This window comes from Bos taurus, chromosome 1 (genome assembly GCF_002263795.3).
Source record: "Bos taurus isolate L1 Dominette 01449 registration number 42190680 breed Hereford chromosome 1, ARS-UCD2.0, whole genome shotgun sequence".
In the NCBI taxonomy this organism is placed as follows: Eukaryota; Metazoa; Chordata; class Mammalia; order Artiodactyla; family Bovidae; genus Bos; species Bos taurus.
The window spans coordinates 135,653,870-135,672,152 of record NC_037328.1 but is presented as its reverse complement, the minus strand read 5'-3'; the positions used below and the strand labels follow the sequence as shown (position 1 = coordinate 135,672,152).

At 47.6% G+C, this 18,283-nt stretch overlaps 1 protein-coding gene across 2 annotated transcripts in view; it reads left to right on the top strand.

The window, feature by feature from the left end:
• The window catches only part of INHCA (inhibitor of carbonic anhydrase), a 43,825-nt gene that overhangs the window by 14,250 nt on the left and 11,292 nt on the right, over positions 1–18,283 (top strand). Inside the window, exons 4-12 of one of the 2 annotated variants that reach the window (XM_005201957.5) lie at positions 190–351; positions 1,538–1,685; positions 2,635–2,690; positions 6,205–6,383; positions 7,694–7,865; positions 9,328–9,479; positions 11,416–11,506; positions 12,920–12,976; positions 15,326–15,481. In XM_005201957.5, the coding sequence (XP_005202014.2) occupies positions 190–351; positions 1,538–1,685; positions 2,635–2,690; positions 6,205–6,383; positions 7,694–7,865; positions 9,328–9,479; positions 11,416–11,506; positions 12,920–12,976; positions 15,326–15,481 (1,173 nt within the window). 2 annotated transcript variants of the gene reach the window in all.

Here is an 18,283-nt window from a genome sequence, read left to right as displayed (position 1 = left end):
CTATTGCCTTGAAAAGGGACAGTTTGCTTTCTTCTGTCAATCAGGGGCCTTTCCCTTTCCTTTTCTACCTGTTAACCAGAAGGTGCTGCAGGTCCTAGAATCCCCCAGGCTCCACTGCACACACTCTGGAAGATTAGTAGCAATGATGCGACATCTTGCCTCGGCCCTTCTTTCTCTGCTGCTTTGCAGATCCACAGACTCACCATTATGTCGTAGCTGTGGTGAAGAAGGGCAGCAACTTCCAGCTGAATCAGCTCCAGGGCAAGAAGTCCTGCCACACAGGCCTGGGGTGGTCTGCTGGGTGGAACATCCCCATGAGGATGCTTCTTCCCTCTGACTGGTCCCAAGAAGGTAAGCTGGCCAGGGTGGGGTGCCCTCTGGCAGGGTTCCTACTGCTGGGACCCACACGGATTGTATTGGGGCCTTACAATCACTGCCAGGTATACGGGTTTCGTGAAATCCAAGATGGGATGAGGACAACCTGCTTTAAACATGTACTGGCTGGGCTTGCCACACCAGTGACCCTTGTGACTGGCAGCTGGGACTTCCCTTCCTTCAGCCAAAGAGACCCTGTCTCTGAGCTCCTGGCAGCCCCACATGCATGGTATCCCAGCAGTGGGGTTTGACAAGGGCCATGGTGGAGGCTCAGGAGAAAGAGGAGCTCCCTTCCAGCTGCCCAGGAAGACTCTCTAAGGGTGACCACCACACCACCAGCAGTCGGGCCGCAGTGCCTTGGGTGAGGGCTGGGGGTGAAGGCGAGAGGAGATGAGTGGACCAGAGCTCAGTTATGATGAGCCAGCGTGAACCGAGGGTGCCTTTTCGCGCCCGAAAGATAACCAGATTTTCTGCACTTTGCAAAAGTGTTTCTTTTTGAGCCCTGCCAGCTCTGCAACATTCATGTTTCACTTGTGTTTTGAGCTGCAGAGGTCAGATGGGGTGCTGCAACCTGGGCCACAGCTCTGGCTATGTTTTCTTGGGGTTCCATCTTGCCTTGAGATGTTGGACGTCTGTCTGGGTGGTTATGTTGGCACACCCACTCACATGAAGCAAGTGAATGCAGCCCCCTCCCATGAATTCTTGGAAGAGGGATTCCCGTGAGCCACCATGGGCCATGATCAGAAAAGGAGAAGAGTGGGTGGGACTATTTCCTGAGATAAGGAAGGACTGTTGGGGTTCCTGAGTGTTCAGATTTCTGTGCTCCCCACCACCATTCCCGAGCCTCCATGTTGGTGACTGAGCCAGGTGAGGAGAACTGGAGCCGCCTGGTTCGGTGCAGCTCAGCAGCTTTTGAGCCCCGCAGTGGATACACTGGGGAGTTCTGGAGACCCAGGCCCACGCGTGAGCCATCCACGCCTTTAGACCAGGCACTGTTGGCCACCTCTACATGCCCACTTCCTCATGACAGTCCGAAGCAATGCATTCAAACCTCTGGGCTCTCACATAGGGCCACTCACACACTCACACTCACACACACACACACACGACCCAGAGGCCTCACCAGCTCATGCCCTGAAGTCCATGTGTCTGTGTTGAGCAGCAGCGGCCAAGTTCTTCGCGGGCAGCTGCGTCCCCTGTGCAGATCAGTCGAACTTCCCCAGACTGTGCCAACTGTGTGCTGGAAAAGGGATGGACAAGTGTGCCTGCTCCCACCGCGAACCGTACTTCGGCTACTCGGGGGCTTTCAAGTGAGTGGGCCCCCTTCTCCTCCTCTCTCTGATGTTGGGGAAACTGAAGAACAGGGAGTAGATGGGGCCTGCCCCGGATAACCTCAAGTGTCCTGGTGAAACCTTGGGTTTTGACTGTCTCCCACGGCACATCCTCGTTCCTGCCTGTCCTACAAAGGAGTCTTCTGTGTGTGTGGGGGGGGGGGGCTCTCATCTACCCAGAGCCTGGAGTCTGGACCAGGGAGGCCTCTGGGATCCATAGACACAGGCTTGAGCACGCAGCCAGGCCAAAGATCAGGTCCTCCCCCGAAACCCTTCACTGGCTTCTCTGCCTGAGCATCTCCATGCCAGATACGCGTGCTACGTCTTCCCACCTCCTCCTCAGCCCTGTGCCCGAAGGCACCTTTCTATACAACATGCCTGCAAGGGACATAACTAACATTCGAAACCAGAGCAAAACTGACCAGGTATCCAGGCTGTCTGGAGTTTTTATACTCTATGTGCTGTGCTGTGCTAAGATACTTCAGTCGTGTCCGACTCTTTGCAACCCTGTGGACCATAGCCTATCAGGCTCCTCTGTCCATGGGATTCGCCATGTGAGAATACAGGAGTAGGTCGTCTTTGTAAAAGGCTTTTGACCTTAAAAAAAAAGTACAAAAACTCTGTTGCTTCAGGCTGCCTACAAAGAGGAAGCTGAGGGTCCTTCTTTTGGACCATCCCTCCCCAGAGTTGCCTGGGATGGGGCTTATGGGGCTTCTGCCTATTTCAGACCCGGGCTTGGCTCTGAGGGTTCAAAGACTCCTCAGACAGGGCCATTGCCTCTGCGAGGACAGACTGAAGCCTGGGAAACTGCAGGTGAAGCCCTGTGAGCCAGTTGCTGGGGCAGAGCCTGAGGAGGGGGCTCCTGGCGGGGTGGGGGGTGAGCCTATGTTGTAGACAGTGGTCTGAACACAGCTGTCCTATTGCTCAGGTGTCTGCAGGATGGTGTGGGGGACGTGAGCTTCGTGAGGCATCTGACGGTATTTGGTAAGTCAGATGGAGGAAGAATCTTGTGGCCACACCCTGGCCAGAGGAACTCCTTCTTTCCTGAGTTTCCTTATATCTAGAGATGGGTTGTGCCAAGATCTTTAATGAAATAGAGTTTCTGTATAATGACACTTCCATTATTGGTGCTTTGTTTAGTGTTCAGTTTGTTCAGTTTATAAATCGATTGAACAAATTTTCTGAACATTTAAATCGTTACTTACCAACTAATAAAGCAAGTTTTAATAATTAGATTCTCTTAGTCACTGAAATGCCAAATTCAGATTTAATCATGATCTCCTGAATGCTTCCTTATAAACGGTTCCTAAATGTTTTCTTTAATCACCTTAAAGAAATAAATTCTTATAATGATTGCAGAACTTGTTAGCACATCTATAATTAAATCTGTTGCAAAGCATTACTACTATGGACAAAAATGTATTTCTTTATTTATACGTTAAAAAAAAAAAACCTTTCAAAAGTTTTGGGCAATCAGAAACAAATAGTGTTTCATATGAATTCAGTTTTCAGATTCTAGGTTTTATAACCAATTAAATTTCTATCAGGCACAGACACATTTATAACACTTTAGATGTTTAAACAAGAGATATATATTTTATACTCAGTTCATTTTTAAAATCATTGTCTGCTACCTCAAGCAGAATTTTGAGCCTTCACTTTTTCTGGGGGCCTTGGTTCCTTGCAGGCTGGTCTCTTTCCCTAACATGAAACAGAAGTGTGTTGGCTCTGTTCCCTCATCTCAGCCGTTCATAATCCACTGTTCTCTCATTATAACACACTGACCTGGTTTGTTAGCCTTTTGGCAATTGATGTGTGTCTTATTATCAGTAATTTTCATTAGAAGGGGAATCTATGGGTCTCTTCTCCCAAAATCAAGTTACTCTCAATAGTTGTCATTGTTATTTTCTGTGATTGCTCACGTTGTCCCAGTTAGGCCAATGGACAAAATATTCTAACACTCACTCTAGAGAACTGAAAACATCCTCACTTTCTGAAAACCACCAATTGTCTGAGACCATCTAGGTTTCCCTTTGTTGAAAGTCATATGTCCACTATCACACACAATCCCGTATTACCTTTTAAGTGGGAGTTTCTGAGAGACTATGTACTGGGCTTAGGGGTGAAAATGAGTGTTGGCGAGCTGCTCCCACCACTGGGCTCTAGAAAGACTGAGGTGGAAACGTTCTTTCTTTCTGAAGCTATTAGATCATATTGTTCTTTTAATTTTAACATTGCAAAAATTGTTTAAATTTTTCTTTTAATATAAAGCTTTAAAATGTATTTTCTCTGCAACATGTCTGGTTAAAATGGAACTGTTCACAGGAACTCGAATTGTACTACTCATTCTCTTTCAGTATAAGATTTTATCAGCCTAGGATATGAGTTTGCTAGGGCTGCCATTACAGAGTACAGTCATCTCTCAGTTTATCAGCATTTGCAGGTCCTCAAGTTCCTTACCTAAAACTGTGCAGTATTTGCATATAACCTGTGTACATCCTTTATATGCTTTTAATCATCTCTAGATTACTTATAATACTTAATCAATGTAAATGCTATGCAAATAGTTGCCTCCATGGCAAATTCAAGTTTTGCTTTTTGGAATTTCCTGGAATTAAAAAAAAAATCTTTGCAGATGTGGAACCTAGAGATATAGCGGGTGGCTATAATACACTGAGTGGCTTAAGCAACAGAAATTCATTCTCTGAGTTCTAGAGGCTAGAATTCTAAGATTGGGATGTTGGCAGGGCTGTACTTCCTGAGAGCTGTGACGGAGGACCTGTTCTCTGCTCCCCCCACCCCCGTGGATTCTGATGTTTGCTGGCAATCTTTGGGGTCCTTGGCCTGCAGTTCCATCACCCCAATCTCTGTCTTTCCCTCCACATGGCGTTCTCCCAGTGTGTGTGTGTCTGTGTCCAAATTTCCCCTTTTAGGAAGGATACCAGTCATATGGGATCAGGAGCCATCCTACTCCACTTTGACCTCATCTCTTTGTTTCCAAAAAATCTTTGTTTACAAAAACAGACAACAAGCTAGATTTTGTACAAGGCTCTAGTTTTCTAACCACTGCTCTATCCTGTGTAATGTATTTGTCTATCTATGCATCAGTGCTAAATGGCTTGAATTACAGTTTTTAAGTAACGTTTCACATCTTCTAAGCCGAGCTCTGCTTCAACTCATTTTGCTTTTTCTCCAAAATGTCTTATTATTCTTGGTACATTGCAGTTCCATGTAGATTTTTTTTTCTGTTTTTTTTAGTTAACTAAAGTCCACACTTGATTCAGATTTCCTAACTTTTTACCTAACGTGTTTTTTCTGTGCTAGTATTCTGTCTAAGATACCAGTTACAGCCTCATCTTAACTCATTACTCCTGAGCTGTCTCTGTTTCCAAATAAAGTCATGTTCTGAGGTGCTGGGGATTAGGACCTCAACATACGAATTTTAGGGGGACACAGTTCAACCCAGAATACTTTCTAATACCTAGACCAGGGGAACCAAAGAGTCTGTTTTCCTCACACGGCTTTTTGGTCCTTCTCTGTACCTATATACCTATATAGTTTCCTGACTGAGCCCGTAGGCCTCCATCCATCTCTCAACCCACTGCCACCTTTCCCCAGCAGACTCTGTCCCCAGGGGAGTATTGCCACTTTATTTAGGGACCTGAACTGTCTCTGCAGCATGGCGCTGTGTCAGTCCCAGGCTAGGTCAGACTTTGATGAGTTCCCTTAATCCTTTGAGCCTCAGTCTTCTTATCTCTGGAATGGGATAACCACATTACCAGCCTCCCCCAGTTGTTATGAGGATTAAATGAAACTGAGCTTCAACTCAGTCTTTGGTGTGTTATGAGCTCTCAGAAAGCATTTGCTGTCACCATTCTTGTTAGCAGAGCTCTGGGCAGAGCATGCGTCCCAGCCCTGGTCTCTCTGCAGTGAGAATCTGTCATTTCATCTCCGGAGGGCTCAGCATCCTCACCTGTCCAAATGTATTTGGAAAAGATTCTCTTTTAGTCCTCTCCAGGCTGTTAAAAAATGATGAAAGAAGACAGTTCAGGTGATATAAACGTTAGCACTTCTTTAAGTGGGCCATTCAGAGAACTGGAAAACTGCAGAAGGCAGGAAGCTTTGATGGGATAAAGAATAAAGAACAATGAAGAGAAAAATAGGTAATATCTGATGGGCCAGGGTCACTTTGACCAGGTTGAGAAGAAAGAAGGAAGGAGGTATAGAGCCCAGAGTTAGCTTGGCATTGGGTGCCTGGCTGACTGGATAGACTGCATTTCTATTAAGCAGAACATTTACAGGCACAGGGAGTTATCTAACTTTCCATGGTGATGCGGCATCACAGACACAGATCACAGACATGGCAGCAGATAGGAGTGGCTCCATCTTGGGCTTGGAAAGCTATTTCAACAAATCCCTAAACAAACAATTTGGGAGGGGTGGGCACCACGGCTCATTGTCTGCTGGCTGTCAGCTCATGTAGGCTTCCCTCCTCTAGAGAACCTGGCTAACCAGGCCGACAGGGACCAGTACGAACTGCTCTGCAGGGAAAACACCCGGAGGCCTGTGCACGAGTACAAGGGGTGCCACCTGGCCCGGATCCCTTCCCATGCTGTCGTGGCCCGAAGTGTGGATGGCAAAGAAGACTTGATCTGGGAGCTTCTCAGTCAGGCTCAGGTATCCCCGCCCCGTCTTCCCCTCCTGCATAAGGGTCCCTGCTCGGATTTGGGGTGCTTTCCCTCACTCTCTTCCAGCCACTGTGGAAATCCTGGTGTTGGGCACAGTGGGAACCACACCACATGTCCTTCGCTTCAGTGACCAGCACTTGGTCTGGATATGTGATGGGCAGCAGTTACCATAAAACTCTCTCCCTTGGCATCACCAACACCATGGGCCAAGGACTCTGCAGAAGGCCACTGTTGCCCCATTTTATTCTTCTAGGTTGTATAGGGATCCTCAAGCTGCAGTGCAGAGGCCCCTCCTCCAGGAGCTGCTCCCCTCTCTTATCCCACTGGCCTGGACCCCTCAGCAGCAGGTTCTGACTCTGAGCGTTTTGTGTCTTGTGCTGGAGGCCCTCCCTCCCAGCACACCCACATCTCTCACCTGTCCCATCTCCGTTAGTGCCCTGTGCTCAGCACTAGGTATTCAGAGATGAACTGGACACAGACCTGCCATGGGATCACTCGCAGATGACTGTGGAAGGTACAGTGAGCACACTGTACACACGGATCACCACCATGGGGCACAGCCTTGCACGCATGAACTGTGTACTTTGAAGAGAGTGATTTGCAGGGTATATCTGGAAAGGTTTCTGGGCCCCAAGAGTAAGCTGTGGACACTCCAAGGAGATGTGGGGTTTGCCAGAGAAGGCAATATGAAGAGCCATTGCAAAGGCAAAAAGCAGACATTGCAAAGAGCATGTGGGAGCTGCTACTGTCAGCTACCATCAGGAACAGCTTTGGGCCAGTCAGTGGGGTCACAAGCAAAGGGCTCTTGGTTTTCTGGGAGGGCCAGAAAGAGGACTGCTTGAAGTCCTTCACGGCAGGCCTGGGGCGTCAGGTGCACCTAAGGCTCATGACCCCCAGGCTAGATGGTCCTGGATCACCACCCACTCCAGGATGAAGCCCACAGGATGAAGTCCAGCAACAAGGTCACCATCACTGGCTGCCCCACCCATGGAAACACAGCATAGGAGATGGAAGCTTCCTGACCCATGGTGACCATTACGCTTTGTACAGACCTGGGAGGCAGCCCCTGGCAGTTTCCCTGAAGCCACACAAGGCAGGCAAATTAGGATTTGAGTGAAGTGTTTGCTGAAGAAGATTGGAGAACCCTGTGAGCCACAGGGACTTTGGAGGGCCTTGGTCTTCACTCTCAGGCATTCATATTTCTCTCCCTTTCTATTCGCCTGATTTGGGGATTTGTTTTTACTTTGCTTTCTCTCTGCCAGCCTCCTTCCTTTACTATTTCTTTTATCCTTTGAACAGGAACACTTTGGAAAAGACAAGTCAGCAGAATTCCAGCTCTTCTACTCTCCTCATGGGAAAGACCTGCTATTTACAGATGCTGCCATTGGGTTTTTAAGAGTCCCACCTAAGATGGATGCCAAGCTGTACTTGGGATATGAATATTTTTCGGTCATTCAGCATCTGGGGAGAGGTGTGTAGCTCCTGGGAAGACCTGGAGAGCTTGGGCATAGGGCAGGGCGGGGCCGTGGAGGCTTTCCTGGGACCTGCAAGCCCCACCTCACCCAACCCACACTGGCCTGCAGGGTCCAAGGGAGGGCCAACTGTGCTGGATTCTTGTGGGGATGTTCTGCTGAACTTGGGAAAGGCCTGAACCTCGGGTTCACAAAAGGGTTTGAAAGACCTTCAGATTACAGGCTACTTAAGTATTAACGGGGGCCTCACTCATAGCTCAGTTGGTAAAGAATCTGCCTGCAAGGCAGGAGACCCCAGTTTGATTCCTGGATTGGGAAGATCTGCTGGAGAAGGGATAGGCTACCCACTCCAGTATTGTTGGGCTTCCCTTGTGGCTCAGCTGGTAAAGGAATCTGCCTGCAATGTGGGAGACCTGGGTTTGATCCCTGGGTTGGGAAGATCCCTTGGAGAAGGGAAAGCTACCCACTCCAGTATTCTGGGCTGGAGAATTCCATGGACTGTACAGTCCATGGGGTCTCCAAGAGTCAGACACGATTGAGTGACTTTCATATTTAAGTAACGACAGTCCTGTCTCCTTGTGTTAGCCAGGCTTGCCCCACCCCACAGGGGGTCTATTTGATAAGGAATAGAGCCCATCCTAAACTGAAGTGGGAACACAGCCTCTGCCACCACAGGGATCGGAGCTAGAATTTCAGAGGGTTTTGGACTTCCCAGGTGGCACTAGTGGTAAAGAATCTGCCTGCCAGTGCAGGAGACATGAGAGACTTGTGTTCGATCCCTGGGTCGGGAAGATCCCCTGGAGGAGGGCATGGCGACCCACTCCAGTATTCTTGCCTGAAGAATCCCATGGACAGAGGATTCTGGCAGGCTACAGTCCATAGGGTCACAGAGAGTTGGACACGACTTAAGCGACTAAGCACACACTGATCCAGCAAGCCCTGATCCAGCACTTGCTTTCCTTTGGCTCTCCATGCTTCCTTCCTTTCTTTCTTTCTTTTTCTTTTTTTTTCAGTACTTATGGCACATCTGCCAAAGCCCTTGTGATTGATGTGGACATACTTGGTGGCAGAAGCAGGTGTGGGGGGATGGGGGGTGGAACAAGCAGACCCGCCCAGAACAAATGACACTGGCTTCCAACTGGAGGATGCTCTCTGGATGGGAGATCTCTGTCCTGTGAGGAAAAAAAACCCAGAAGGCCCTGAGTTGGGCTGGTGCTGGCAGAGGCTTCCCCTGGGGAGGTGATGTCTGAGTAGGGAGGTCAGGAGGGGCTTGCTCTGCCTTCACTGCTTTGTCTGGGAGCCAAGTTGGCCATTTCTCCTGGAGGTGATACGCGGGAATAGGTGGTGACATGGGCATGAGACATGTCAACGCTGCCGCTGCCAGGAAGAGCCCGGTTGGGCAGCCACTCTGAATCCTTCTCCCATCTTGGGGCTTCTTTTGGATCCCTGGCTCTTCTCTAGCGATCCCAGAGGCAGAAGATCCCCAGAGGGTGATGTGGTGCACAGTGGGCCATGATGAGCATGTCAAGTGTAACCGGTGGAGTGCGCTGAGCGGCGGCATCTTGGCGTGCACCGTGGAGGAGAGCACCGAGGACTGCATTGCTGCCATTGCGGTAAGGAGGCCCCGCCTCTGCAGTTGCCTTGGCCACTTGGACGCAGCGCTGCTGTGCGTTTGGTGCTGGAGGCCCCTTCCCCGTGTCTTCCCATCAGCTGTGAGGCTGAGACATGCCAGTTACATGCTGCCTCCCCCAGCCCCACTCTCTGAAGCCCCACCCCACTGGCCCTACCTCCCCCTTCAGCTCTGCCAGGGCAGAAACAGAGCAGCCCAGGACCCATATCTTCAGCTCAACTCTGGAGCCCAGGGAGCTCTGAGGGGTCCTGCCTAGGATGTGGGGTGATATCCTGTGGTCAGAGCCCCTGTGGATTGTGAAAGCAAACTCTTTTTTTTTCCCGTGATAAAATTATTACATGCTGGAAGAGAAATGAAAAATAATATCATTTACAACTTCACAACTCAAAACTCATTATAATTTCTGAGTGATGGTGTTATGTTGTTAATAACTGTACATTTCAGTTTTGGAGATTAGGAAAAAAATTATCAATAAAAGGCTGAAAATTTGACAAACTTAGAAAACACTACAGTTTTTTCTTCAAAAGATAATAATTGCAGTAAACCCCTCTGGGACTAACCCATAATATTAAGGTCTTGCAATTGATATAGTCTCCTGAATTTGTCCATTATAAGGATTAAATGAATTTGAGTGCTTGTAACATTGCCTAATGTGTAATAAGCAGTCAATAAATGTTAATAGTTATTATTTCAATTATTGAGCACAATTGGCATGCTTTCTTAGGTAATGAAATATTCATTTAGAATGTTTTTAACGGCTGCATATTAGATCACCAAATTTTTATGTCTCAATTCTAAATGTCTATATTTGAATTATTTCTGAATCCTTGTCTATTATAGATAATATGTGATTGGATATTTTTGTTCTATACCCATCAGTATTTTTGAGGAAGCCTCTTTAATATTAATGATGGTGAATATATCTGAAATTACTTACTGTGTGCCATGCATGTGTACGAGCTCTTAACTTGTATTAACTCATTTAATCCTCATGATAAGCCCATGAAATAGATTTTTTTCACTCATTTGATGGATGAAAAAAAATGTACATAGAAAGTATTTAGGGATGTGTCCTTTGGAACAGTCAGTCCCAGAGGCTGACACATTCCATAGTGGTTATGAGCAGAGGCTAAGAAAATTAAACCACCTGAGTTTATCTTAGTGATCATCTATTGGATAAACTACTTAGCTTCTCTCTGCTTCAGTTAAAAAAATGTATAAAAGGGGGAGAATTATAGTACCCCCCTTACTGGGTTCTGTGAGGGAGTACATGAGAAAATCTCTATAGTGTTTAGAAAAGGGCCCAGCACATGGTAAGGTAAGCTTTTGCTTCTGTAGTTACTACTGTTTTAAGGTAGATTTCTAGAAGAGCAGTTAGTAGGGAAAGAGCAAAGAGTGTTCCTGTGTCTGTATGTTTTTTCTTCACTACCTTATCTATAAATATAAGTGCGCATTTTTGGCTTTGTTGTTGGAAAAGTTCACTGATTAAAATCATAAGTTAATTATTAATAAATTATTAATTAGACTAGAGTGCTAATGGGATTATAGGAACAGAATTGAACTCTGCCATATGGAAAAAACATCTCCTGTAGAAACAGATTAAATACACTAAGTCTGACCACATGGATTGTTGAGTGAGTGACAATGGTCACAAAGGAAATGTGAGGAGAGCGTGGCCCGCACTAAGAATGGGGCCTCATGGAGGGCACAGAGATGTCTAGGGAGCATGATCTGGGTTGGGACCTCTGGCATGTCCAGTTTTCTAAACCCTGGGTTTATGTGGCAGAAGCTTTGGGTCATACACGCCATTTGGTTTATCACAAAGACACATGATGTGAAGCCAATGAGATGCAAACTTCTGAGGCTGAGACAGGATAACAACCTCACTGTTGTGCTACTGTTTTACTTCTTAACTTCAGAAAGGAGAGGCTGACGCCATGAGCTTGGATGGAGGCTTCATCTACACAGCGGGCAAGTGTGGTCTGGTGCCTGTCCTGGCAGAGAACTACTGTAAGTGGAGGCGAGGGTCTCTGTGTTTTCTTCCCTCTGGCCTATGGACATAGAAAGGCAAAGAATAATTTAGTTCAGTGTTGAGATAACAATAGCTGTTTTTGGAGCATAGAGTACTGCTGCTGCTGCTGCTGCTAAGTCGCTTCAGTCGTGTCCGACTCTGTGCAACCCCATAGACGGCAGCCCACCAGGCTCCACCATCCTTGGGATTCTCCAGGCAAGAACACTGGAGTGGGTTGCCATTTCCTTCTCCAATGCATGAAAGTGAAAAGTGAAAGTGAAGTCGCTTCAGTTGTGTCCGACTCTTAGCGACCCTATGGACTGCAGCCCACCAGGCTCCTCCATCCATGGGACTTTCCAGGCAAGAGTACTAGAGTGGGTTGCCATTGCCTTCTCCAGCATAGAGTACTAGTAGATAACATCTATTTTCCCAGAGTCAGAACAAATTAAGACATATATGAAACTTGGAGAGAAATCAAAGTAACACCTTTATTGCTGGAGGAGTGATATTGGAGACCATGGCACAGAACTGGCCACAGGGTTCATTAAATTGCCCTTGAGTTAGAGTTGCCCACCAGTTCAGGTGGACAGTTCTACTGGCTGACTGGCTCCACGGCTTAGTACGGAAGAAAACACATTCTGTCACACATAAGGAGGTCAAAACCATCCTCTCCCCATTCTCTTCAAGGAAGAAAGAGCCACAGGTGCCTAGATCCTTTTGCCAAGTTTACTAATCCAAATGAACTCACTCCAGCTGTTAGAACATTAAGGACTGGGGCTACAGGTCATGGTCTTGGTGGGGATCCATCTATCAGGAAAAATAAAGCTGGTTCATTTGTTAAACCCCTAAGTTGCTAGGCAGTGAGAAACCATACTTTATCCTTCAAAACAAAACAACTTTTTTTTTGAAGTAAACAGTGGTGTCTCCATAACAACTGAGGCTTGGGGAGGTTGAATGAGGTGTCCAGGGTAGAATGCAGACTGTAACCAGTCTTTCTGAACCATGGGTTGGACCCTTCCCTTACAACCTAGCAAGACTGTAGTGACTGCTTGCACAGCCCAAAGCTCTGAAGGGAAGAATGTCAGGATGCCTAGAATCACATGGCAAAGTGAAAAGCCTCTGTGAAGGTTTTTATGGCTTCTGCTTCCCCCTCACCCCCTTCAATGAGCATTTCATTTTCTTTCTCTGTAGCTCCCCAAGTGTTGAGCTAATTCTGGGATGGAGCCTAATTTCAAATAGCAAAGGTCAGGGGAGAGGAGGTGAAATAGGATGGCAGGGAATCAGCTTGTTGATGCCAATGACAAACTGCTTGGTCAGCGTTTCTCCTCATTTTGTTCTTGACTGTTGAGAGTGAGAAAATCATGACTTGAGTAACGTGAGAGTTTAACGACCTGTACCTCAATTGTTTTTAGTGTCTCAAGATGGCAAAGAGCAGCTTGGGTCTAAGTGTGTGAACACACCTATGAAAGGTGAGTCAGAATCAGTAACACTGGGGCTCAAAGGTAAAGGCCTGTTGTGGGGGAGAGGGGTTGAGGAAAGCCTTACAAATAAACCAAAGTTACTAGACTTGTAAAAAAAAAGAGAGAGAGAGAGAGATGACCCTGCCACAGTTCACTGTGAAGGAGCAAATCTGTCATGAGCTGTGAAATAATTTCTGTTTGTGGAGCATGTGCCAGTGGACAGAGGGCTCCTGCTTGCGCTGCTCCTGCTCAGCAGTCCTCTAGAATGTGGGTGTCGCTGTGTGCATCACACAGATGGGAAAGTGAGGCTCAGGGACTGTGTGACTGGCCCAGGGCCACACAGGCAGCGAGTGGCCGCACCTAGGCTTGTTCAAGGCAGCATGACTGGAAACCTGCTGCCCTTCCTGACCCACCACAGTGCTCCCTGTCACAGGCTGCTACCCATCTCTGCAAGGGACAGGAGCCCATTTCTGACATTTCTGGGGCCCCGTGGAGGCCTCAGAGGAGGAAGAGGGGAGTCATAGATGCTGCTAATGAAGAAGAGGAGGAGGGAAAGGAAATTAACCCTTAGCTTTTAGTGGCTGGCTTTGAATAGCAGAGAGTCAACCTCCTCTTCAGAATAGGAGGCCAGGTGACAAGTTTTGCCATCTGTGTCATCTCATGGGCAGAAACGGTCTTTATCTGTTTCTGAAGTGCCCTGGGTAATCTAGGGCATTGGCTAGAGCAGTGTGTATGTCATGTGGTGTTTGGACCAGCAGCACCAGTGTTGCCTGAGAACTTATTAGCAATGACCCTTCTTGTGTCCAACCACAGGTCTGCTGAGCTCCAGGATGCGGCTGCTGCTCTGTGTTTCAGCAAGCCCTCAGAATGATTCTGATGTGCATTCAACTCAGAAAACTATTGTGATAGGGGATCTTGAGATGAAACCAAGTGCTTACTTGGTTTGGAATTTCTTATGAGATAGAGCTAGGGGAGGTGTTGGGGGCTTGGAGCATCACAGCATTAAGTGTGGGGTCACAGAGGCCCTGCACCACCCAGCTCCGCAGAGGCTTCGGGGTGCAAAGCCACTCACCCCACAGCTTCTCCCCTTCAAAGGGAGCAGAATCTGGGATATATTGTCCCTCTTTCCTCCCTGCTTTCCTGGCTAACAGTCTTAGCTGAATTGAGTCTGTATCCCAAAACCTAAGGAACAGCATATAGTCATTCTGATTATAAAATATATGAAGTCCTAAGGAATTGTAATTGCTTCACGAGTGATTGAAATTTCCAAGAACTGCAGTGATATACAAATGTGCATCAATGAGGATGCTTGGAAGACAGTTCAGGGTGATGGAGAAGGTTAGATTGGAGTAGAGATGGAGAGGAGTTAATCCCGAAGCCACACACACACACACCCACACCCCAGATGACAATAGTTAATGCCATTTTGTTGAAATTGTTACAGCTCAAAGAAAGGTACTTTAACAGTGTTTGGCCACTGGAATGGTGTCATAGAGCCCAGTGTGGTAGGCAGGAGAATCTGCTTCACCAAGAAAGTGGCTCTAGTACTGCTCCTGCTGCTAGCAACATGGCCAGAAACCTATCCATGTAACTTCCCCTTCCCATTCCTAATGTACAGTATGATCATATTAACACATTTCATCTCCTTCAATAGGTATTAGTACCCAAATGGGTATTACTGTTACCATTTCATTTATGAGAGATTTAGGATCCTGGTGATGCTGAGTGACTTATCTGAGGCAGTTTAGTAAGTGGTGAGGGAGGTCTTCCAATGCTATGTTGACTTCCAACTTGAATATATAGACATCTGAACTACAACAGCAAGAAAAGGTGTGTGCATGTGTGTTGGGAGGGGATGGGAGTGGGGGTGGTGAACCACATTACCCATGATTTCAGTCTCTAAACAGCCTTGGAGTTTAGGTCTTACTCAACAAGCAGAATTCTGTCCCAATACTGTGATAGACTACATCAAATGTCAATGGCGGTCCTGTAAAAATCAGGAGCAAGACAAGAATGCGCACACTCACCAAATACATTTGGCATTATTTTGTGAGTGAATTCAGTAAAATAAGAAAAGGAGTTTTTTTTAAAAAATTGAGGAAAGGAAGACATTAAATTGTCATCATTAAAAAATGGTATTACTATAAACCTAGAAAATCAGAGACTTCACTTTAAAAAGGAAGTCATTAAAGTACTTTCTTTTGGACTTCTACTCAACAGAAATACTCAAACAGGTGGCTCCAGCCAGTGGTCCCTCCCTGAGAGACTGACAGGTGAAGGTTAGCTGCAGTGGCTCTGGAGTAAATTTTAGGGAGGGCCTGGGAGGTACTGAAATTGCATCTTGGTATCTGTTGCAAGGTTATTACGTTGTGGCAGTGGTCAAGAAGTCAGATGCCAACCTAACCTGGAACTCTCTGCGAGGCAAGAAGTCCTGCCACACTGCAGTTGGCACTTCTGCTGGCTGGAACATCCCCATGGGTTTCCTATACAATCAGACTGGGTCATGTAAATTGGGTAAGTGTGTTCTGAGTGGCGGTGTGCCTATGTAGGGGAGAAATTCAGTTCAACGAATGGCATAAGTGGGTGGTGGACAGGGGCTGGATAGACATGTGGGCAAGCTTCACATCTTCTTAGCAGGACCCCCCTTTCTCCTCCCATCTTGCTTCCGCGGAAGTGGTTTGGCTCAAAGAGCAGATCTCAGGGAAATACACCACTCTTTATGTCTTTCGTCTGGCTCATGGAAGCTAGCTCATGGCTTATGGCTAGACCTTCGGCCTTTATGGCTAGATCTCATGGAAGAGGCCTGTTGGCAAAACGAGAGTGGAGTGTAGAGTGGGGTGTAGGTGTGCGTGTGTAATGTGTGTGCTAGTGTGCATGTGTTGTTTTTCCATTTAAACTTGCTCTCTTTCTTTAAGTGTGAAAAAGGTTTATTTGGGGAGATATACACCTACACAGAGTGTGGGCCATCTCAGAAGATGAGAGACCTGAACCTGCCTTCTTAATTGAACACGTCACACCAGTACGCTTCAGCTTCACCCTTTGAGTGCTTTAGCTTTCACCGCTCACCTCTCTTACATTTCTGTATTAGTCATTTCAGCCAATACCTAAAAGGCTCCTGCTCCCCTGCTTTCCCCAGCTGTGTGACAAGTCCCAGCCCTGCAGGAACCCCACCACCCGCTCTCTTGGCGCTCTGCCCCTGAGCAGCTTAACACAGGTGGAGGATGTCACAGGGCACAGCAGCTCATTCCATGCAGATGTTCCAGCCGCTGGCCTCGGCATCACCCATACCCCAGACAACTGTAGGCTCATGAGCACGCCTACTGTTCCTCTGCTCCACTCCCCGCACTTCCCAGTAACTACCCTAGTGTCCTAGTTGTCCATACACCTCCAGGCCACTCTCACCTGTCTACCACCCTTTCTGAGCAGATGATCTTGTCTGCCTCTGCAAGAGACACTTGAAGCCATCAGGACAGTTCCCATCAATACCTCACCAACAAAGCCCAGGGCCCCTGCTGGCTGCATCTGCTTAGCAAGTCCTCCTACCCACATGGCTATCGGTCCCTGCCTCGACCCCTTACCCAGAGCTGCACCCTCAGTTACCATTTCTTCCTCTGGTATATGCAAATTTCTCTCAACCTGTAAATGCACCCAACGTCTTTCATCTTGAAAAATCTTCCCTCTCCCTACCATCCCCTCTAGCTCCTAACCTTCTCCTTCTGCCTTTATGGCTGCTGCTGCTGCTTCTGCTAAGTCTCTTCAGTCGTGTCCGACTCTGTGCGACCCCATAGACGGCAGCCCACCAGGCTCCCCCATCCCTGGGATTCTCCAGGAAAGAACACTGGAGTGGGTTGCCATTTCCTTCTCCAATGCATGAAAGTGAAAAGTGAAAGTGAAGTTGCCCAGTCGTGTCCAACTCTTCACGACCCCATGGACTGCAGCCCATCAGGCTCCTCCGTCCATGGGATTTTCCAGGCAAGAGTACTGGAGTGGGGTGCCATCGCCTTCTCCACCTTTATGGCTAGACCTCTTAAAATCATGGTCTGAGCCATTCACCCCTGCACTCCCTGCTGTGGGTGACTCCCCTGTCTCATTCCACAGGGAGAACTCTGGTCAAGGCTACCAGGACCTCCGTGTTGCTCAGTTGGAAGGATGGGCTCCAGTCTGTTCCTCCATGAACTTTCTTTGAATCATCTTAAACCACAGTCTCCTGGCTTTTTGTGAAAACACACTAGCTTCTTTTTTCCCTTACCCCTACAAAGTCCCTCTTTCCCAACCTGGTTAATAAATGTTTGAGTTGCTTAAAGCAACTTTTTCCACTTTAAACTCAACCTCCAAGCACTCACATCTATGCCTACAGCCTAGATGACCATCTAAACCAATATTATACGTGCAAAGCTAGGCCCAGAGCAAGCACTAGATCAAGGTTCGCTGCTGTCACTGTGATTAGGTCAATATGCTGACAATGTCAGGTTTTGTCCCTAGCGTGGATTTCTCTTTGACCTCCAAACCTGCATATATTGAACTGCCTGTTTGACATTATCTAATCTTGTATTTGAAAAGTGCATTAAACCTAACCTGTACAAAATAGAATGCATTCTCCCTACCAAGCCTGGTCCTGCCCCAGAGCCACCCAGCTTGCTGGAGGCTCCCAGTCTGTACCCTGGCTCCAGCTGGAAACCAACCTGTCATCCCCGCATACTCATCCAGCCTGAGATTTTAGCTGTCCTCCCTCCACCTAGCTCCTCCCTCTGCTTTGGGAGACTCCAAGCTGCCCTCACGTCCCCTGGACTCCAGCAGTAGCCTGCTGCCTGCACCCCACATCTGTCTTGACTCACCCTGCTAGACCCTTGGCCCAACATTATCTAGCCTGTCAGAGGCTCCCCATTTCTTTATAAATAAAAACAAAATGTACACAAAGATGTAGACCGTCACACGTGGTCTGGACCCTGACCCTTCTCACTCACTGGATCCCTGAGTGGTTCAGGCCCAGGGGGCCTCCATTAAGCTCTCTGTGCTGTCTGCCCCCCTCCCCCAACCCTTGCCCTAGCCGTTGCAGATGCTGCTCCCTGACTAGGAAGCTCATCCTTTGCCCTTCACTAGGGTAACTCCTATTCATTCTTCATCTGTCCACTTGAGACCTCTCCCTGACCCCTAGGTCTGCACCAGGCTCCTTTATTTGTAGCTGTGGAGCCATATTCTTTTTCCCAGAACATGATGTGGAAATACAGTTATGGGGAAATGCTAATTCATGCTGTAGTTACTTGAGTTGTGACTGTCACCCCATGAACTTGGGCTCCAGGAGGGCAGGGCTTCTGT